General features: G+C 34.3%; 1 protein-coding gene across 1 annotated transcript in view; it reads right to left on the reverse strand.

Moving 5' to 3' along the window:
- The window catches only part of IFT74 (intraflagellar transport 74), a 35,076-nt gene that overhangs the window by 6,760 nt on the left and 4,550 nt on the right, over positions 1-23,766 (reverse strand). Inside the window, exons 8-17 of the mRNA XM_050329420.1 lie at positions 16,117-16,255; positions 15,076-15,138; positions 13,989-14,132; positions 12,871-12,911; positions 11,544-11,623; positions 10,449-10,451; positions 8,475-8,528; positions 5,081-5,178; positions 4,066-4,192; positions 222-385 (exon numbers count right to left, since the gene is read on the reverse strand). Of these exons, the coding sequence (XP_050185377.1) occupies positions 222-385; positions 4,066-4,192; positions 5,081-5,178; positions 8,475-8,528; positions 10,449-10,451; positions 11,544-11,623; positions 12,871-12,911; positions 13,989-14,132; positions 15,076-15,138; positions 16,117-16,255 (913 nt within the window). The remainder of the gene's footprint in view (positions 1-221; positions 386-4,065; positions 4,193-5,080; positions 5,179-8,474; positions 8,529-10,448; positions 10,452-11,543; positions 11,624-12,870; positions 12,912-13,988; positions 14,133-15,075; positions 15,139-16,116; positions 16,256-23,766) is intronic.

Genomic DNA, 23,766 nt, shown 5'->3' on the forward strand with positions numbered 1-23,766 from the left:
ATTAAAATAAAATGAGGAAATTTTGTGGAAGGAAGTGATCAAAAGGCATTCAGCTCATAGCCTGCAACATGTACCCATTTGGTAAATCATGTATATACGCAGAGAAGCATTTGGATTAATTTGCAGCTATCAGATATAAGGAAGGACTCTCAATCACAGAACTGGATTACCTCCCCTGGTTGCTCAAAAGCACACAAATTCTGTCTTATTCCTTTTGTTACCTTTTCCTTCTCTTCTCCTGATGCTTTCAGAGCTGGCAAATTACTGTAGACCTCCAACTCCGCTTTTGTCTGTTCAATTTTGTCTTTAAGAGAAGCCAGTTCACCAACCATCTTGCCCTCCAACAGTTCCATCTTCTGTAAGTCCATCTGCAGTTTTTGACTCTCTAGATCACCAGACACACAATCTCTAATTAACAGTACTTTTTGTTTCATAATACATGGCCCAGTACAAATAAAGGTTCATACTATATTTAAGCTACATAAACAGCTCCTGTATATCTTTCTTGATATTCATGGGACTGTTTATGTGAAGGAAAGAAAAAAACGTGATTTTCACAATCATCCTACAAGACTCTCACATTACAATAACTGTATTATACTCCATAAGTGAAGAGTAATGAAAATGTGAAATTTTTTGTATTACAGTGCTTCTATTGTTAAATTTATAGCATCAGATAACTTCAAGTCTTAAAGCAGTGGTGATAACTTACAAGAAGTTGCAATAATGCAGACAATTTAAAAAAATAATTTTATTAGTTTTTTTAGCAATGTGTTGTTTTTATTTATGCTGCTTGTAAAGGTTTAGTTTTTGGAGAACAAATAGCCAAATTTTCTTTAAACATTCACTCTCTACAGAAAAACACTTCCATACATCCACGCAATAAGAAATGTCATAGCTTACAAGATCAGCGTGTGTTACAACATACAGAATTTACTTCTGACACTCCATTAAAAATAAGTAAGAGAGATACAGGTAATTAAGGGAATTAGAAATATGGGTGGATTCTTATATGAAGAGAACTGCAAAGACTGAAACAGTTCAGACATGAGATGCATAAGAGAAGAAACAATAAAAAAACCCAAAATAATAAATATACTTTGAACAGTTTTGGGGGTAAGTTCCCCCTGAGTGGGGAAGGACTAGATGTGGCTAGACTTGTTTTTTGACCTGCCTTGTCATTGTATTCTATTCATGTTCCTGAACATTAAACACATGGCTACATCTTCTTATGTTTCAGATCTGTACTGAACTCAGAAGAATGATACAAATGATGCAGGGTTTTTTTCCTACAATCTAAAATATCAGGCAACATGGCTTTTGGGAGGGATGAGACGGCACAAAGAAACTTTTCTTGGCATAGACTGTGTATTTTGCTCACAGTCAGATTTGTGCTGATCAGCTGGAAAAAGGTAAAAAATTATCCCCCCTACTTAACCAAGGCAGTATAAATCTTCATGGCAGAAGGGTAGATGTGCTTATGTGACAGAGGGAGAGTTCACCTTTTCAAAAACTGTGGGTATGGTTTCCTCAGTGGATTTATTTAGGAAAATCTCACTCTCATAGCAAGATTTTGGTCTTCATTTCTCTACTTATGCATTTATGCCATATGTTTCTTTTCTTAGAGTTAAGTATTTCCTTTAATCAATATTTTTTGCTTATTACAGAGCTTTGGTGATTTGTTTAGGCACATCAAAATAAAAAAAAAAAAGACAAGCCAAAATTTTTGTGTACTATTTGAAATTATCCTCAAGAATGCTGATCCATAAGGTAAGATTGAAAGGGTCCTATATGTGCAAAGAGCATGTACATAAATACAAAAAATTTCCATATTACTAAAAGAAGGGTTTAAAAGTAAAATATTTAGACTGCACTGCATGTCTGCACTTCAATGTCTGCCTTCCACTGTAAAGCACTTAAGAAAACACCTCCTCTGTGCCTACAATATTTTGTAACTGCCCACAGTTCCAATTACAAAGTTCCCAATAGTGGTCAATGACAGATTGTAAACCACAACTGAACAGACCGCAGTTTTACTTCTCTTATTCCTACAGCACTGTGGTTTAAAGACAGACAAATGTTTAATGACCTCAATAAATGAGGATTTTAAGATCGAACAGTAAAAAACAGAATTATAAAATAAACTCAGATTGGAGAGAAATAGCAGAAAACAACTGATGTTCTTAAGGATTTATTTAGGCCTAATCACAGCATTTTCACTTTTTATATAGTAGTTAATTATCTTTATTTTATTTTTAAATAGTACATAGTTGAGTAGTTGGAATTTATCTTACATAGTAAAATAAAGGAGTAGTAAGAAAACGAGTGCCAAAAAGAAAGAGTTCTTAGGTCGTTCTATCTCTACACTGATAGAAACTATGATGAGACAGCAGTGAACATTCCTATCCATTCACTGGAGGAAAGGGAAGAAATTGGAAGCGGTGAATTTTTTCCTTTTCCAGTAGCAGCCTCAATGAAAAAACCTCAGAACTCCTCCAGGGGAAGAGGCAGGAAGAGGATGCAGCCCAGTTCCTTTTGATACACTGTGAAGTTGCAGTGTCTAGCCTGCAGTGTGTACATAGTAGCAAATTCTCAGAACAAACCACAGTGACCCAGGGAAATAGTTTTGGGAAACTAAGCCATCAGCACTTTTGTTTACTCCTCATGGTTTCCTTCTCTTTTTTATTTTTTTAAGGATTCTGCTGGTGGACATTCTATATTTTTGTTATGACAAGAAAATATAGGAATCCAGATTTTAATCACAACAGAAGAATTCTGAAGACTACTGTGCTATTATTGGAGGGTTAGGAAGAAGTTCAATTGTGAAAAATGAAAATTCACTGCATTTCTGAAAGAATCTTAAGTTGTTTATTACAGTAGCTGTGACTCCTTGCTGTCAGACATTTACTTCTGAATCATTTAAATGATCTGCTGAAAATTATATACTGTTCCTTCTCTCCCCTAGCAGAGAAAGAAATATCTCTTTCAATAATGCCTCAGGTGCTTTCAAAACATCCTTATGTTGTAAAGCAGACAGAATTGATGCTTACATGAAAGAACAAAAAGCCATAATTGAACTTGTAATGTTAAACTACACTAGAACTGCAAAACGAGTATTTGCAGACAAGCGAACACTAAGTGTTCAAAGACAAAACACTCAAATTCTGTAACATTTTGTGCATAACAACTTCATATTTGCTCCTAATTACTTTGAAGTTACAACAGGGGCTCCTATTTTGAAAATTACTAAAAAGTACAGCACATAATAGTCTTCTAACAAAATGATTTATGGTTCTTAATTCCTGCCCCTTCCTTTCAGCCAAACAAACAAGGAAAGGTTTGCTGAACCAATAATGATATTGGCAAAGACTTAGAACTGTGAGAACAATTCTACTATAAACAGTGCAAATAAAGAACTAAATAGATACTTGTTATGGGAATGAAAGAAAAACACTGTCTGCTTTTTGAAATTACAGACAGGATTCTTCAGATGCTTACATTTAATTTTCGGTATTTGAGTATTCAGAAAATAAAGTGAAAAGGAATTTTCACTTTGCAGAATCCAATCCTCAGAATCTGAGAGCTATTCACTGCTGTTGTCAGTTATTCTCCCATAGTACATACCCTTTGCAAAAGCACAAACCACAGGTAAGTGATACTAAGAACTACATTTACAAATAATACATGGTTAGACAACTGTGGAAGACTTCAATTTATTAAACACAGTTTAAAAATCATGGAAGGTATTTATTTTGAGGTAAGTATCAGTAAAAATCAAACTTCTAGCTACAAAACTTCATACCCCTGTATTAAAATACATTTGTTGATCTTACATCTGTTCAGGAAAGATGATCTTTAGTGGTAATAGTAAATGAAATACTCCTGAGGAATATAAATAGCTTGTTACTCGAAAGAGTTTCAGTTTCTCTGTTGCCACTGTATTTTAATATTTAGTTATAATCTGTTATCCAATATTTTCAGATCTCCTACTTCTTATTAGTGTAACATTGTGGGTAACCTTAACACTTTTAAGAAATAAATTTAAAAATTCATTGCTGATCTCACCTGTAACCAGATTCTTAGCAGTGCTTTGTGACTTCTGCATTTCACTTGATTTGAAAGAGAGGTCTTCCTGCATAATCTTCAGCTCTTGATTTGTAACAGATGAAATTTGTTTCATATGATTCAGATTCTGTGTGTTACCAATAACAATAATGAGAACATGTTCTATTTTTGAAAAAACAAATGGTAACTGGACTGTTCTGCTAGGACATTGTCTGTTATTTAGCTTTTGGACTACAAAGACTTAAAATACTGGAAATATTCTGAAGTGATTTAAATGTGAATGACTTTCATTCTGTCAATTTTTGATAAAAGATGTACTGACAGACCAGGACAGATGAAACAAAATAAGAATAAAGCAAGAATAAACTGTGCTGCCATACAGATTGGTTCTAAAATGACGGTGCCTAAAATATAAGGTACTCAGTTAGAAGACAATTAAAGTAATCATAGAATCAAAATATTACTCAGATGAAACTTTTCCATAGCATAAAAAAATCCATGGAAACAAAAAATATTAAAAGGAAAGGAGAACTGAAAGTGAAAAAAATGGCAGACTATAAATTGGAACAATTTCTAGAGTGTTACATTATTCATTTATATTGTTTATATAAAATATTACATAGCGGGGTATTCCAGACCTAATTTTAGTAAATCACAGGGACAAGTGGAATATTTTCAGCTATGCAACAGTATGACAGGATACCCCTGAACTGAGATGTGCAAACTTTGGGTAAACAACATATTGAGGTAGTTTTATTTGCAGTATTTGGAAATGTTTATCATGAATGGAATAATGTTCATTATAACAATGATGACAACTCTTTCCCCCGAAAGAAATTTAACAAATCCTTTTTTTTTAACTCCAGGTGTACATGGTTTAATGTTTAATCATCCTAAGAGATTACTATGCAGATAAATTTAAATACATAAAACGCAACATCCCTCTTCATCCAGTCGCTCTCTTGCTTTGTGCTTCTAAATTCCTAGTTTGCCATGGGAGGAGGGAAATGCTTACCCTGCTCGAGTGCTCCAGAAGTGCAACAATGTTGGCTTCTATTTGGGACTTTCTTTCAAGTTCCTGATTCTTAACGTCTTCAAAAGTCTCAAGAAAATCTAGAGATTAGCAAACACGAAAAATAAGGCTCTTACTTGCATGGGTACAGCAAATGCCTGTGTTATTTCCAGTCAAAACTTTGTACTATTATTGATAAATTGTACAATTGAACTTTGTTTATTTAAGAGCCAGGTGGTAGAGACCTTGAAACTTGTCAACTTTTTGGTTGGAATGAAGGAGAATTCTTCCAGAGACACATATTGGGCATGAGGTCACCACCTTCTTGTATAGTGTTTAGGTGAGGCTTTTTACCCAATAGGAAAGGAGTTTCACCCCCATAATTTCTGACACCTTTCTAAATGCTTGTCCCAGCAGCTCTTGCTCTTTATTTTTCTGAAAGTTAACAAAATAGGCTGCTAAATAAAGGAAACAGGTGACTTCATTATCTCTAATAGCCTGGACTAAATGCAAAACACTGCTAAGGACTTGAGACTAATATTCGCCTGGGATCACCTCTTTCCTTCTGTATGTGTCCCTTAGCTATATCTGTAATTTAAGTTCATTCTAGTAAGTGTCCAACTGAATCTGACCACACAGTTGTAATGGTGGTCGGCCCTCTGTATTTGTGTTCTAGGCATACTACACTGTATTTATGGTCACAGACATAATGAAAAGAAAAAGGTGCTGGACACATCACATCAAAGTTAAAAGTCCAGCAAGACGCCACCTAGAGCTGTAAGTTATGATAACTTCTCTTCTACTGGGTCTCCTACTGAAACACGGCTTATACACAGGAGCACTCAGTAAAATTAGGAGTTTCTGTGTGGATGAAAAAGGGAAGAAGTCCTTGTTTGAGCAAGAAGGATTAGACAATGGTAGGAACACATTTCACACATTTATTAATATGAAACAGTAACACTAACATACACAACATCCACAGGTATATATGTAATTCTATAAAACTGAGCCAGCAACAATAAAATTAGGATCTTAGAACAGTATCTATATTATTTGACTACTGTTTGTCTCCTTTGGCATTCTGGACTTTTTAGCTGTTTTCTTTCAAACCTTTGAGTTTATTTAAAATCATTAAGCAAGGTCCATATTTACATCTCATCTCATTGTTTTGCTATAGGCAACTCTCCTTTTCATCACGCTTGTCTGACTGATCTTGTTTCATTTGAGCACTGTGTGTTTCACAGATTCATAAAGAATTGAATGCAAGAGACTGTAAGAGCTCATCTGATTAATTCAGTAGCTCGAGGATAAAACTAACTGTATGTCAGTAATTCAGATGTTTGTCTATACTCATCTCACACTCAGTTCCCAATGGATACTCTACAATTCTCCAGGACAACCTATTTCAATGCTTGGTAAATGTTAATGTTAGGAAGTTTTCCCTAATATCCAACCTGAAATCTTTCTGCAACCACTGATGTTGCTCCTTTTATCTCCTCCATGTATATATAGAGATAAATTATTCACTTGTTATTTGAAACAGCCTTTTTAGATATTTGACAGCTTTCATAAATCTTCTAAAACAAAAGACTTTTTGTTTTATATTTCTTTGCAGGTCACGTTTTCTGCATCCCCCATAAGTTTCTCAACAGGACTGTCACCCCTTCCTTTATGTGCAGAACTAGAGACAGTACTCCACCTGAAGTATTCAATGCACAGGGAAAAAGATTACATGTCTGACAAATTACACTCCTGTGTATACCAACTGTTGTGGTATTTTCTCTTCCATGTTAGTGTGATACTGTAGAGCCACATTCACTTTGTTTTCACTCTAACTCTGAGCCATGCCACAGAGCTGTTCCTAATGAACTGCTCCCTATTCTACATTTTTGCTGTTGATTACACTACTCAACTATAGAAACTTACATTTCATCATTTTTGAATATTTTTAACTCATTTCTAATATGCCAAAAGTATAAAAAATTCCAGCCCTGTCCTCCAACACGACTTCAGCTTTTCCAATGGAGTATTTTCTGTGAACTCTTCTGTGAAACTCTCTCACCTGCCATCCATCTGCTGGATATAAGTATTGATCAACCTGAACGCCCAACACACTGCAAAACTCTCCTCAATACATCCTTTCATTCTGGCATTGAATCCTTCATAATTAGTAATTTTTTAATTGAATGCACAGTCTAGGTTAATGACAATATTTTCCTAGCTTGCTTCTCAGAACACCATGAGACAGCAGAAGATGTACTGAAGTTATACATCATCCACTGCTCCTCCCTTATTCTGCAATATTTTTCTGCCAAAAAAGGAAAACAGATCTTTGTACTTGGCAAATCAATACTACTACTATTCATACTTCTGTTTCTGTAACATTTACAAAGCGTCTGCTTGCTTTGTTTTTCCACATTCTTTCTAATATACTAAAGCTGACTGGTGTGTATTTCCCTGTCTCCTCTTCTTTTACACATCTTTTCCCGTCTTTTTAGACTCCTGCATGTTCCTCCAAATCTCTCAGGTTTCAGGTTCTCCAAATCTCAAACAGGCCTGGAACTGCATCCATATCCTCTGATGAAGGGTAGAAGCAGAACCAAAACCCAAAGACTCAGAAAGACTGTGAGTCCCCACTTGCACAGTCTCTACTCATACTGAATATCCAGATTAAGTGAGCTTTTGCCTTTTTGCTTCTCAGGAAATTTGGTAATTTGAAAACACAGAAACTCTCTAAGTATGGTCTTACCCATCTTCCCTTACTGTGGGCTGAGACCTTTCTTTCCGTATGATGCTAACCATAAGTCATACAGAGAATACTTAAAAAAAGATATTATATTCTCTGGCTTTCATGGCGTATTTATTGATCATTTTCCCCTTTTCCTGAGTAAAGGACCAACTTTTTTGGTAAGCTGTCTACTACAGTACACTAGCAATAAGGTATATTTAAAACCAATTGTTTTCATCCTCTGTTAGTTGCTGCTAGGTTCTCTACAAAATTAGACCCTTCTAATATGCAGCAAAGCTTTAGCAGCATTCATCTTGAATAAATATATATGAGAAGCCTTAATTTTGAGGAATTACATAATTTCTACACTTATCCATTTTCAAGTTCTGCTTTTAATAATTTAATCAATTAATTTCAGCCTTGTTTTCATAAATTAAAGCCGTGTTCCTAGGACCTTTAATGACTCATGAAAAGCCTTTCAGATGCTCGAAAAATTTATGACTGTCCTGTAAGTCCTAAGATATTAATTACCTTGCCCTGAGGCAGAAACTTTATGTAAAGATCAGGACATCAGTTCTTTGCAGTTCTAAATTATCTGTGTTTTGACAATACAAGAAAACCTGTATTTTAGAGGAATTATGCCTAATTGAATTATATTAGATGACTTACTGTCCATACTTTCTTCACTCTTCTTGAGCTCCTTGTATTTCCAATTTTCTTCTCCTGCAACAGATGTAACATTGATTTAACTTTACATTGCCTTAGTCCTGAATTCCTTTATGTATGCAAAATGTTAGTCTTAAAATTTCTGCATGCCTAGAAACTACAGGACTAATCCTATGTCACTGAATGTAGTCACTTGAACAGACTATGTTAAAGACTTTTACATTAAAAAAAAAAATTATGTAAATAAATCAGACTCAATGCATTTTTTTAAACCTTTTAGAGGTTAAAATTTCTGATAAATAGGAGTGACATAAATATTTGGTTTGAACAAAGGAAGTTCATATGATTTTTCTGAAGTCTCTATTTCAATAGTAGAGGACAAATACTTCTGTGTATTTGGGCACTATGGTTAGTTAGAACTTTCTGCAACTCAATATATGAGTCATTTCAACAGCACTTTCACATATTAGAGTGGAATTTCATAAGGAAATGCAGCTTGCAAGTAACAATGTGACAATCTCAGGGAAATAAACAGGAAAACTGTACAAGTAATGGTGTAGGAAAATTAAACGCACAGAAAGCTTTCTACAATTAAGTTTAAAAAAACATTTCCATACAAATTCTTTATAGTGATATTAGAAGTAGGGATAACATACCCTACTTAATTCACTCTATTGTTGAACTCCACTATGACTATAAACAGATCGAAATTTAAATGTACTAGTAAAGTGGAACACCTATTTGTTACAAGGAGACAATTCTTTTACTTAATTTTAAATTTCAAGTATTAAAAACATTAATTATTTGAGTCTTTTATATTTTTAACATAATCTTTTAATTTTAAAGAATACATTGCAAAAGAAACAAATAGATACAGATATAACTGAGCAAGCAAATTTCTCCAGGTCTTTTTATTTGTACATCCCCCCCATGCCTTCCTCTTTATCTAGTATATACAAACAATAAGAACACTCGTGGGACCCTATGGGACTGTGATTATGCTTCAGCTTCCTTGCAGCTGTGGCTTTGTTCCTTGCCAGACTCTCTCTTTCATTTGCAAGGCAAAGTCTTCAATATTTAATAACTCAGCCTTTTCTTAAAAAATCTAGTAATAGTGAGTCATGAATCAGTTACATGATTTGCCAACTGTTTAAAGAAAAAAAAATTTTGAAATAAAGTTTGCAACTTTGAAACACCTTTACAGGTAGTTTTTCTTTAAAACATGCCACTATTACATCAATACCTTAGCCTCTCCTGCAATTATTGAATGGTTGAGTCTATTCCATTAGGAGTTAATGCTGACTTTGACTAATCAGTTAAAGTTAACTTCTAGTATATGGAACATGTAAAAAGTGGGTGAAATTTCTGCTTACTTAGATTTTCTCAAGTGAAAACTAAAAATAGTTATTTCTATATATTCTGTTTTTTCCTACTCAAAAATGTTTTTAACACTGAAATATTAATCCTGAAACATTAAAAAAAAAAATTCTCAGTTATATTTTTTTTACTGTCTATTCCACCTTATATTTACCTAAAAAACTTAAGGAGCTGAGTAATAACATTTAAATACCAATCCAGAAGTGACTGGGGAGGGAGGGACGACAGGAATTTCAAGGGCACACCAAGATGCTGACTTAGAAGTATGAATGGCCCTCTGTGATTCTCTCTCCATTCACTAGGAAAGATAGCATTGGGAGTTTACATTTCTGTGTCTTAAGCTATTCTTTATTAATATCTTCTTTATTCCATCTGTTATACCAACATATGAGTTCCCTCTACATTATACTGCAAGGCAATTTGATTCTGAATATCCTGACTGCTCCTGATATGCTGACAAAGAGTATGTACTTTATCCTATATATGCTTTAAACTCTCTTCTTCAATAGACTTCCTTTTCTGAAACAGTGAAAGACACAGAGTCCAGCAATGTATGATTGTGTGTGTAAACTGAACTATAAAAAGCAACTCACTTCTTACCTTCTGCATTTCTCCGAAGTTAAAATGAGAAAGGGTTGCAAGACAGACAAAAAGGAAAGATTAAAGAACAATAAAGTTGGCAATGGTATTACCTGGAAACACAAAAGCTAACAAAATAGTCTTAACAAGTTATTTGTGCAAAAATAATGAAACATCTGTAGAAATATGAAATATTTTGTAATGAAAAAGATGAGAAACAGATGTATCAAACATTTGTTTAGAGGTAAATTTAGAAATATTTGTTCAGCTTGAAGAAACTTACAGCTAGATTTTACACCCAAGAAAGGGCATAAAGTAAAAAGGACACACATCAACTCATTAGTCCTCTAGAATTTAAGTAAGTTGTTACAAAGTCTTCCAAAATGTACGCACATATTTGTGTAATTCCTATCTGGACAAGATTTCTTATAATGAAAAGAAGGTTTTCCATTGCATGAATCTCCATTTTATGGAGAACCTTTCACAACTATTAAGGGCCTATGCTCAAACTAAAGTTACTTCCTCCGGAATCATAATCCAGTGGTAGGAAAAATCCCAGCCTAACCTAGCCTAAGTACTACAGCACATGTTTGTTGGAAGTAAGTATAAATTAAAGCCATTTTAAGGCAGCTCTCAAACTCTTCTTGCAAAGATCAAAAAAAGAAGTTTCAATGACTGATAACAATAATACTGAACTAGTATTAAAAAAATATTGTCTGCTTTACACGTTATTATTAAACATTCTCAATTCCAAATTTATTGACAGCGTAACAGATCATGTAAAAGGTAAAACTAATGAAAGCATTTCTAAGTATGAGCTGGTTCCACAGTGCTGCCTGAAACATAAACTTCTATTCCTCATCCAGTCCTAAAAATAAAATTGGGACAGAAAACCAGACAGCTGTACTATTATTTTGTATGGTAATTTTCAATATGAACTTGATGAATGCACCACTAAAAGTCTGAAAAGAAAAAGTTGTACCTCTAGATGTGATGATGTTGATGAGTAATGGACATTTGCATCAGCCTAAAAGTTTCAAGCAGCTAATGGGTAGAACATATACCACACAAACAGATGCAGCTCTGCACAGTCTGCTACAACTCTAGTCATATTACCTCGATAATTCTCCAGATCCATATCAAGTTGTTGAATGATGTTTTTAAAATGTTTTGTTTTTTCTTTTACTTCTGTCAGCCTGAAAAATAGATAATGAAATTCAGAGTTAAAAATATTTTTTAAAATACTTACTTTATTTGAGACAAAAATGAAGAGAGAAATCAAGAATAAAAATTGCAAACCTAAATTTATCAAAAGCAAAAGAATATCAGGATTATTGCTATTATAAAAGGTAGATGTATTGTTATTATAAAAGGCAGATGTAAGTAACCTGTCACTTTAGTCTCAATAGCTATTAAATATAGGTACTGTTGCTCCTTTTTATTAAAAAACAATTTTTGTTGAGTCATCAGTAATTCTTAACTTACTCAACTAGTCCCTCTGCTGGTTGCTATTCAGCTTTGCAGAGGTACAACATAATTGGTAAAGTGCACCAAATAACTGTACTCCTTAAAAATTACTTATGTGTTCACTAAAATCCCTTAAGAAATTGCCATGTAAAACACTATGCTATATAATCAATCAAAGTGTGAAAGAAATTACCTTAAACACATTTCTATGTAAAGTCTCAAATATAATGTTTTGTTATTGCATCTTTTAAAAAATTCTGTTAAGCAACTTTTTCTCTAAATAATGTATCAACACATTAAAAATTAACCAATAATTATAGCTGGGAATACTGTTTAAAAGAACTTAAATTTGTTTCTAGGATATTTCATGAATTATCTCAAATTTTCTTTAAATCAAAAGCAAAATCAAAACCTCAAAATCTCAAAATATTATACCGTTTTAACTACTCCCCCAACTTTACTTTTTATTATAAAATTTACTTGACTTTCTTGCTAATCTTCAGAAAGGTTCAGTACCCAAGAATCAAGAAGCAATGCTCTTTTACTCTTTAGAATGGAATTTTCTATAAGCAACTTTGTAACTTTTAGACTTTATGAACACATAACAAACTTAAAAATGTGACTGCAGTACAATGTGGCTCAACTTCATCAATGTCCCAGAGGAGTAGCCTTTTAGAGATGAATGTCTTAAGCCTTAAACAAGTTTAGGTCAGGGCAATTCCAATTTATATTTTCAAGATGTATTCTCAATATTCATATGGGATGGAAGTATCTTATTATGCAGATCTAAATGTTCTATCACTATAAAAGTTGTTTCCCTGAAATAGAATATATTCTATTCTCTGTGGAATGTTAACAGTAGAACAGGTTTGAAAATGTGGTGATGTTCTGTAAGTCTATAGAAATATATAATGGAACTCAACTGTCTTTAGGGTGTACAAGTAATTTATAGCAATAGTATAATGGAGTTACTCACTGTCTTTCCATGCTTGCTATTTTCTGACTATCATCTTTAACCTATAAAAAAAGGTATGACAACATTAACACACGAAATAAAATCTACAAATGAAAAAAGGAAAGGAAAAAAAAGATTTCTAAATTCAAAGTACATGGAATAGAAACTCCGCATATGAAATCACAAACTTGCTGTTACATCGTCCAACAAGAAGTGATATGATTTAAGTGTTGTCTTTTCCAAATGTTTAAAATCACACACTTAAAAATCAGATACACTTACCATTGGTCATTCAGACCAATAATCCACATGGTACAGACAGATAGTTACATAACACAGCATAGGCTGTTGTAAACTGATTGTTCCTGGATTAGTTTACATGTTCAGTACCCACAAGGATATTGTCTGGAGTTATGTTACAGAGTAGTTCAATTGGGTCAGTTTTCCCAAACTACATGACATGTGAATTGGAACAAGTCAATTAGCTGAAAAGCTGCCAGTGCCAATTTTGGTTTCATAAAATCATTGAATGGTTTGTTCTGGAAGGGACCTAAAAGATCATCTATTTCCAACCCATGCTTCACCTCCCCTCCAGCCCCACCACGGATGCCACCACTTGATCAGGTTGCTCAGGGCCCCATCCAACCTGGCCTCAAACACTTCCAGCCATGGGGTACCCACATGCTCCAGTGCCTCACCACACTCACAATAAAGAATTTATTCCTAATGTCTAATTTAAATCTCTCATCTTTTACTTTAAAACAGTTTCCCTCTTGTCCCATCACTATCTGCCCATGTAAATCTCCCTCTTTTTATAAGCCCCCTTTAGGTACTGGAGGGCTGCAATGAGGTCTCCCAGAAGCTTTCTCTTCTCCAGGCTGAACAGCCCCAACTCTCTCAGTCTGTCTTCACAGGAGAGGTGTTCCAGCTCTTCAGTCATCTTCATGGTCCTCCTCTGAACCCACTCCAACAGGTCTACAGCTTTTGGATGAACCTGAAATATCCCAACCTCCCAATTTCAGGTTATTTGTGCTGCTTAAAAAGCAAGTAAAGGCAAACTCAAGTACTTTAAAACTATTATCACCCCTAAAAATCCTGACTCAGAGAGTCTTTTACGTAGCAATATTTTATGTTCTTGCCTGCTTTAGTAATCTCTCTCTTTCCTCCTGTGGAGATTCCATGTTCTTATCCTCAGCAATAATTTGATCTCGACGTTCCTTGAGCTCATGAAGCTTTTCATATAGATGCACAGCTTCCTGTTTCACTCCAGACTGTGCTATTTCCTGTTGGGAAAAGCAAACACCTACCAGCTATTTTCAGATGGCAAGAGAGCACTGTAGAAATTATGCTTTAGTTAGGCAACACTTATCTATACAGTGCAAGTAAAGTTTATTTCTTACAAAAAAGCTCAGAGATGGTATAAAAATAAAATTTAAAATCTGTATAGTCAATATTGCATTTTCTACAACAGAATATCCCAATTAGTTACTTCTTGCTTTATGAATTCATCTTCAGGCCAATTTTCTGAGTAGATTTACTACTTTACCATTTCTAGGGGATTTCAAACCATATACAATATTCAAAAGGACTGAAAAATGTCTAATGGTACCTGTAAATTATACTTTTTGACAGTATTTTTCTGCTCAGAGATCCTTTAATCCATGAAAGACACAATATGAGAACATTCTCCTTAATCTAGCAATATGACAGTGTATAAGAAGTGAACATTTATGTATATATATGGCATAAAAATATATATCATCTGGTACCACTTTGTGCTTCAAATGCCAATTGCTTTTGAACTGAAATGTGGAACAAGAAAATAATTCTCAGACATTCTGAAAATTGAAAACATATCAAAAAAATTTTTTTAATTAAGTCACAAGAATCCTTAAGAAGGATGTTAATGATAATTTAGAGGGTTGCTCTAAATCAATGAAACGCCACAGAAAACATCTGAAACTGTATGAGTTACTAAATCTAGGAAAGGTCACTACTGCTATCAAAATTTTGTACTTGGCATCTAGCAAAAAGAATTTTTACCCAAAACTGATTAGAAATTATTGGTGGAAAACAGAGAGGTAGCTTTGCCTTCCCATTCTAAAGCATGATCCGGCAATATCTGAAAATTTAGGGAAAAAAATTATAGGCATTTTTGTACTGTATTATTTTTTACACTAAAGTTCAGGGAAGATTGGTACAGAGACAACTTGTTATGATACATACAGCTCTTAGATTTTCTTCCTTTACATTTAATACATCCAGTTCCTGCTGTTGAACAAGCAATTCCTGAAGAGGCAACAAAATGCAAAATTCAGATAAAAATTATTACTTGATTACTTTTCAGTTCTTAACCTTAGTATTTATAAAATGCTGTAAATCATCCTATTGCTGCTCTCAAAAATTTTAAAGACAAGATTGTGTCCAGTTCCTTCAAGTAACTCAAATGTAATAACCACTTACTTTCAGCATCAAACTTTTCTATTACTCTTATCATTGTTATTTACAGTTGGGCTATGACTAAAAAATTGTTTGCCCTTTTTCTACCATCTTTTTCTTAAAATCAACAATGAGGGTGGAACTTATTATTTCTACTTCAGAAGTTTAGAGTCAGATTTTAAAACCTGAACTTGCCACCACCATTTCCTTAGGGTCCAGAAAGAGACAGGTAAGCCCTGACTACTGATTCAACTCATCCTAAAACAGCTGGGAAGCACCAGTATCATCTCTGCCTAGACTACACAGAGACATTTTAAGCCTGTATAGATCATGTCAGAGAGCCTAGAAATCTTACTCCTGTTGTTACCATTAGGATTAATGAAGTCACAAGAATTTTATAAAGCCCATTTAGTTTTTTCTGATACATTCAGACATACAATAATAACAACAGAAAAAAACCTAGTCAGATTCATTTCTGTACACAGGAAGAAAACTTTTTACTCAGGTGATCTACTTCCCTTTTGCTTGCTTTTTACACAAGATGAAACATAGAAGTATTGTAATGGCTTTTAAAATCTGCATGTGAGTTCCCAAATTTAAAAGGAAAATTAGGAACAGCATTTATTCTTAAACAAAGGATTATAAAAAGAAAGTACTTGGTCTTAGTCAATTGCTCTATTTATTTTCAGGTACTTTTACAATTGATTAAGACACCAGCAAGTTTTTTTTTATTGTATTAGTCTGTTGTCAACCTCTTTAGTACTTAAATCTAGAACCATTAAAGCCTTTTAAGAAATATTTTAGGTAAGTACAAGGAAACAAACCAACCTGGGAGAGTTTTTCATTAGCAGCCTTCATCTCCATATATTTAGCTTGATCTTCCTGCGACATATCTTTTATTATGTCATCTGCCACAACCTTTTCATGTTCAATGTCTTCTTCTACAGTTTGAATTAACTTTTCTGTGCTGTAAAAATTTATTTGACACAGTGTTTGTGTATCAGTATAATTCCTTTTTCCCTGAATATATATATATATGCTACCAATCATAGCAAATAAAATTTGTTTTTAGAACTTCTTCCTGAAACATAGCCCTTACAATAAATGTCTTATGGCACTTGCAATTCTTTGTAAATAAGGAGCTTTATGTATCACACCCTGCAGCTCCTCTGATGATGCTTCCAAAACACAAGAATTAACACAGATTTAACTAACTACTAGAGAACTTTACTTCAGTATGCAAATACCTTCACATTTTCCTCATCTGATGAATGATCACATAAAAAACGCACGTCTTTTTCTGTCTCCAGCATTTCTTTAGTTGACTATAACTCAACTTGCTTGTAAATTACCTATGGCACTTTGACTCAGTGCTTCCTCTACGATCTGGAACTTGACACTTCAGCATACTACTATTAGACATTCCTATTGGCTGCAGATCCAATTAAATCCAAGACAATTATAAGAAGTTGCTCAACTTAGTCAATCTTTTGCTAAGGATTTTCTAGGTTTATTATTTTTTTACACTGCCTGGTTATTCATCAAGTACAAAGGTTGAAGCAAAACAAAGTGCTGTTTCACCATGTTATTTCTTGTCAGTGCATTGAAAAACCCACACATGCGTACATATGCTGCCTTTAAGAAGCAACAGAAAGGTAAGACACTTGGCACATCTAATTAAAAATGCAGGAAAGGATTTATTAGTGTAACTTGGATGCAGTCTGGAATAAAATATTTCTCAAAGCTTTAGGAATTACTATGAACCTTGGACATGCCAAGTTGTTAAGTACATTGTACTTCATTAGAAAGCTGGGGAACAGTCTCTGGACCGACTATCCAATCACATAAACACTCTTACTTTATCTATTAAATAATAAAATCTTCAAAGTTCTCAGAGGAAATTTTTTTAAGAAAGCACTTCTTATTACAAGAAAATGTCAAAGTATTACCAATGTATTTCCAGTTTCTTTCCATAGCAATTAGTTTAAATAGCAATCCTCAAAGTCTGGTTCTAGTAAAAAGCTAAACTGTAACTAAAATTACAGATGCTTTCCTGTTCTTCTACTGATTATATAGATTCACACACACAAAATGCAGGAAATCACATTTGTAAAAAAACCTTTAAGCTTTCAGTAGAAACTAAAGTAAAAACTAGGAACTGTTTTTCACTAAGACATATGTACAACTTAAATTTTCAACTTGATTGTTATTAACTTATGGGTTAACTTTAAAAATAATGTTCAATATATTTTCCCTGCTCTATTAAAACAGTTCTTTTCTTAAAATCTCTGAACTGCAACATTACCATTAGTCTGTATTTCTACATTACCAGGTTAAGACCTGCTCTGTTTCTGAACAGAAGCAGTGCCTTTAAGGACCAAATACCCCCTAATATCCAACTATTAAAATAGTCAGTTCAGGAGTTCTCAAACTGCATCATGTTTTCCACTAGCAATACACAAACTGGCTTCAAAAATATACAGGCCACCAGTACCATCACTGACAAGAGCAATACCTATGGCAGGACATAATTCCATAGCGGCTGCTGCTTATCCCTTGTCCCTGATAATGGATAAAAGGCAAAAAGGTTCATGAAGTCTTTTTGTATTTAATGTAAGTTTCCAACAGAAGTAGAAATACACAATGGATCAGAGCAGAGTAAGTGGCATTTATCTTCCTCTTCTTTCCTAGAAGTTATATCAGGTCTTCGGGCTGATTCAGTTAGGTGAATGAGGTCAATCCTCGGCAGTGCAAATATATAGAAGCTATTAAGTGACTTGATCAATTTGTTCTGTGACCTCATCTATTCCATTCTGATCAGCAAAGGCCTCCTGGAACTTTCCTTATGGACGGTGGAGTTTTTTAAAATCTGACTGGCCACCTATATTTAGCACTGTTCATGCAACTAAGCTTCTTTATGCAATTTCCCCCACTCTTTTCTGTTAAATTCAGTGAAAACTCTATACAACTCAAGACACAATAAGCATTTTAAGCAAGTACCTTACACTCTAACTTTCAGGTCTTTTTTACTCTGGAAGATATAAGTCTTGGAAGGAGATACTGAGATTCACTTAATCCACTGTCTTTTCAGATGTTTAAGAAAAAATGCAAAAATTAAACATTAATCTACCTTTTACGTAACATTTCCATTCTAGCATGGCATAAACAGGGACTGATTTTACATCTGTCAGACATGGTTCAAAACAAATAGATCCTACAAATAACACCTAATTCAAAAGGAATAATGACTGCCACTTTCTCTGGGAGATGTTTATGTTGCAGTGAAACTGTGTAGGAAATTTGTAGGAACTTTGCTGAATTTCAAAAAGTAAAGCTCAAATCTCTACAAAACCTCCATCACAAGAGATTGAACCGTGTTTACTTAGTGCAGTACACAGGTCCAGGTTTATGTCATATATGCTACGTTGGGGACAAAAGAGAGATTAAAATACCAATCTACTAATTAAAAATTCACAAAAAATGCTTAATAACTTATTTAAGAATATAAAAGAAATCTGACTGGACAAACCAACCATCTACCTACTACAGTATTCTGCCTCTGTCAGTGGCAACAAGAGAAATTGTTTAGGGAGAGCACGCCAATCTGAATACTTTCTGCAGTTTATGTCTGTCACAGTCTTCCAGTACCCACAATGGCTTTATCAGGGATATTAATAAGTACAGCCCTGCCTATTCATTTTACAGATTTATGAAACTTTTACCTATTAACTTGTCTAACCAATCCCTTTTTTATTACTGATACAGTTTGCTTACTAGATTTTAAGTTTGGCCCAACTAAGGGAAAGCTGAATTCATTAATTCTGATAGCCTCTGTTTTTCTGCTTAATTTTGCATTTTAAAGTATTCATGTAGAAAAAAAAGTATTAAATTATCATTGCAAAAACTATACTTATTAATTTATTAAACTACCACTACAGTAGACACTGGTATTCTGGTCTTGGTACACAAAAGTGTTGTTTTTTACTAGGCCTTAAACATGAAACATTCTTGGCTTGTGGTCTGGGTTGGAATACTGTTTTTGAATCCAGTGACTGCTGACTGCAACATTACTTCCCAAACTGTAAGTTTTATGTGGATGTGAACTACCCTTATTTTTGAAAGACACTCTTGAAATAGAAGGTGTTTTAAAAACTATTGCATAAACATAAAATTCCTGAGGAAAGAAGTATAAAACGACAAATAAGAAGTGGTTTTTTGAGAAACGGACAATTAACTGATGGCAGTCATTGTAAGTGGGTGAATTATAAACATCTGAGATAATTTTATAGCTCAGACAAATTCCTCCACAGACAACAGGAATGCCTCCTGTACACACGTAAATAAATCTACTCTTTTCAGAAAACATAAGTATTTCAAGGTATTGGGAGTAAACATTCCAATCTGAAAAGACTGCAGCTATGCTAAACTTCAACACAGAAAACTAAGATGAATTTAGGTGATATAACAAAAACTTATAATAATGTTTTGTTGAGGGTCTGCTCTACAGATGTTTTAAAGACTAGAGTTTTTTAAACAATACATTTTAAAAGGTGTATTTGAATTAATTTTCAGAACAAAATTCCTCTATGACACCCTTCCAGATTATGTGGGAAAGAAATCCTTTTTCTACCCAATTAAGCTTCACTTCAAATTTTAAAACAGACACCCCTATTAATTCCAAAATAGCATGTCATACTGGTTATATTTTGGATGACCATCATAGAAAGAGCCTTGCAGCTCAGAGTTAAAGCACTAAGTTGTTAGGAACTTCAGGTCTCTATCCAGTATGATTAATTCTCCTGTATCACCAGACCATGAATTAATTGAGAAAGACATAAATAAAACTGCATGAGGAACAGTAGAACTTTTCTTTTAAAGTGGCAGCATTAAAAAATACAAGACTGTATTTGCCTTTAATGGTCATCAATGAGACACCTTCATTATCAGACTTTTCTACAGTATTTAATTGTCATCATTCTCTTTTTTTCAACAGGTCATTTGTGAGGAGTCTGGAAAGAACCTCTCTAATATCTCCACCAACCTTTCTCAAAACGTTACTAAACTAAGCCTCAAAAACAACAAAATCACTTTAAACGATCGTGACAAAGAGATTCTTGGACATTTTATTAACCTCACTGAACTTCATCTGAATGAAAACAGGATTACTCAACTGCATAAGAACAGCTTTTGCAATCTGAAAAAACTTATATATCTGGACATCAGCAACAATCATATTAGCACAGTTCATAAAGCAGCATTTGCAGGATTAAATCAACTCTCAGTGTTGAATCTATCCTATAACATGATTGCTCAACTAGATTCAGATGCCTTTACTTCTCTAGAAAGCCTGACGGTTTTAAATCTACAGTATAACTTACTGAACTATTTTCATATAAAATCATCTTTTAAATTGATTAAAATTGTTTTAGCTGGAAACCCATGGATCTGCTCCTGTGACCTCCTTGACTTACAGATATGGCTAACTGCCTCCAATGTTACGTTGGGTAAGTTTTGGTAAGAGAAGCACTTCACACTTGTTTACACCAAACAGTTTTACCTTTCCTTTTTTCTGCTGTGGGTAATATCCACCACCAACTTATCCTCATTTTGCAGTAATACAATAGCTATCTGTGAGATTTTTTTTAGATGAGAATGCCAAAATGTTAACAATATCTCACAGCCTTTTCACTGCTCATGTTCACAGAAAATGAAAGCAACACTACATGTACATTACCAACCAAGGAAAAAATCTCCATCAAGATGGCTATCCCTATCCAACCAGCTGACTGCAAAATTGAAAAAACTGCTTTAGAAAACACTGTAACTTCCACTCCTGTCATTAACCTTAGAAGCAGTGCCTTAATAACAGCTCTGACTCCAAACATCACTGGAAACAATGGAACACGTGCAGGTAATAGACAGATGCTTCACTTTACTGCTTTTAAGATGTTTGATTTTGCTGTTCCATGACTTCATACCATTTTCTATTCCTAGCACACTCTCATTTTCCATAAAAATCCAGAGCCAGAGAACAAGCATATTTCCAGGTTCTGCTAGACAGTCCCACACATTACGGTAAATGTTAAGCTCTACTCGTTAAGTGTTCAAAACGGGTAAACCACACAATTTCCCAAATGATATTGAAAAATGATGATGAGATTTCAAAGCCCTGAAATTCAAATAATTGTCTAGATCTCTGCCTAACAGAAGTAGGAAGCAACTTAAAAAAATATAATTTTTCAAAAAATTTTACTCCTGCCCTCAGCTGTGTCCCTTTTAAAGGACATGGATATGCCCATCACACATTCTTTGGAAATTTCAGTAATAGTCTCCTCACCTTTCTATGTTAAGTCCATCATTATTCTCCAATACTCTAGTTTGGCTTTTGGCAAAGCATCTGTATCAATATACAGATAAGCCACCACTGCCACATATTTCTTTAACTGTACCAGGCTATAATCTATTTTAGAACTGTGGCAGGCACACAGAGCCAGCTTCTAAATAAAGACTAATGGCAAGTACAGTTTACTGACATTTTGCAATAGAAGAAACACAATTGAAGGGATATGCCAAACAAAAGACATAATATTTTAGGGTGCAGACATCATCCCCATACAGAAAATTAAGCCTGGAAAATAGAATTTGAAGTCAATTACTGATCATTTTTTTCCAAAGCCTAATTTTTGTACTTACATTTTGGAAAAAAATTATTATGTTATCTTAAATATGTTCCTGGAACTTTATCTGGCTTTGAAACTATTATTTTTTATAAATATGCATAGGAGATTTATATCACTAGGAAATGAGATGCACATATATTTTTGGTCTCTGTGATGTTACTGACTCCTTAATAGCATAGCAATAACATTATATCAAAGCTCTGCAGACACTCTGTAATTCTCTATCATTGTTTATTTTATGAGTTCTCAATTTGACTATGAAAAAAAAAAAACATACTAAAGCCCTCACTAGAATTCCTCATGAAAATTACTCTCCCTTTTTCCTGTTTGTTTTAAAGAGTTACCACTTCTTGGCAAAAGTTGGACCTTCCTGGCGGGTGTCCTAGGGTTTGTCCTAGGCACTACACTCCTGATTTTTACTGCTGTAAAATGCCCAGCATGGTATCATTACGTGATCAGCTACCGACACCGTCGTCTGGAAGAGAATGACCCAGAGAGGTTTGAACAGGAGTTCTCAGCTGACATGAGTCCTTCTCCTTCAGTACTGCGTACAAACAGTGAAGAACCCATTGTGATCTTTGAGAAAATTCCGGCATTTGGGGATGGAGAAGATGGATTTATTGAGGATAAATACATTGATTCTTATGTAAATGAGGAGAGTTAATGCCTTAAACAATGGATAATGGCACTGACTTTTCAAAAATGCAGAACACTTGTACTTCCATTTTACACTGCTCATATGCAATACAAAATGAAGTTATGCAGTCTATCTCCTTTCATCTCGTCAAATCTATAACAAGGTTTTGCTGCATCAATCATGAAGTTAAAAAATGTGGTGATGTGCACGCATTACCAGCATAACAAATACTTCAAAACACATAAAAAATACAATCCATGTTTTATGAAAATCTATTTGGCAGGGCATGGGGAATGCTTACTGTATATTGCTTAACAGGAACAAGTCTTTAAAAAGTAGCAAGTGAAGCCGGCATAATCACTAACGGTTTAGTTGTGAAGAGGTCCAGAAAAGAGAAATAATTTCTCTAAAATTTTGAAGCAGACCACAGTCAGACTGGGTGGGGATTGAATCCAAATCAATGTTGTCACAGCTCAGTACTCTATTAGCCAAAACCAACACAGTCATACAATACAGCATTAGGGTATTGCTGTATCTAAATTAGCAGAGTAAGAAAGACCAACTGCTGTGTTCCCTTCAATGTGTACATACAGTACAATGACAAATTAACATTATAGCATATCTAATGCCTGTATACCTCAGTGTGCTACTGAACCAAGTACTTTCTCTTCAGATTTCCTTGACACTTTAAAAATGTATTCATCGGCAGAACAGACCCACTTGAGAGCCGTTGGAAGTAGTAGTATAGTTGAAATGTGACTTGTTATAAACTGGTAAACTGTTTTTTCCAAGTGCTTATTGATATATAAAAACCTCATTCTTGAGATTGCTTTCAGTGGCAACAAGCAGAATCATGTATCTACCTTCTGCACATTTCCTGTCCCTAAATCAAATATCTCAAAAAGTCACTATCTTAAGTTTTTCACTACACAAGACATTCTCCTGGCTCACATATTCCTATTGGAAAGATCTCACCATCCTCATCTTTCCCCCTACACAACCCTACCTTACCAGATATGTAAAGATCTAATTCCCACTTCTGCTTGCTTTTCCCTGTTACTCCACAACAAAACTCCAAAACTGAGGACTTTGACAGCAGCTTGCAAAAGACAGGAGTCTCCACTGCCACCTAACTCTTCCTGTATCTCCAGGGTAGTTACT

This window comes from Myiozetetes cayanensis, unplaced genomic scaffold, assembly GCF_022539395.1.
Source record: "Myiozetetes cayanensis isolate MyiCay16 unplaced genomic scaffold, myiCay2020 scf4, whole genome shotgun sequence".
Lineage (NCBI taxonomy): Eukaryota > Metazoa > Chordata > Aves > Passeriformes > Tyrannidae > Myiozetetes > Myiozetetes cayanensis.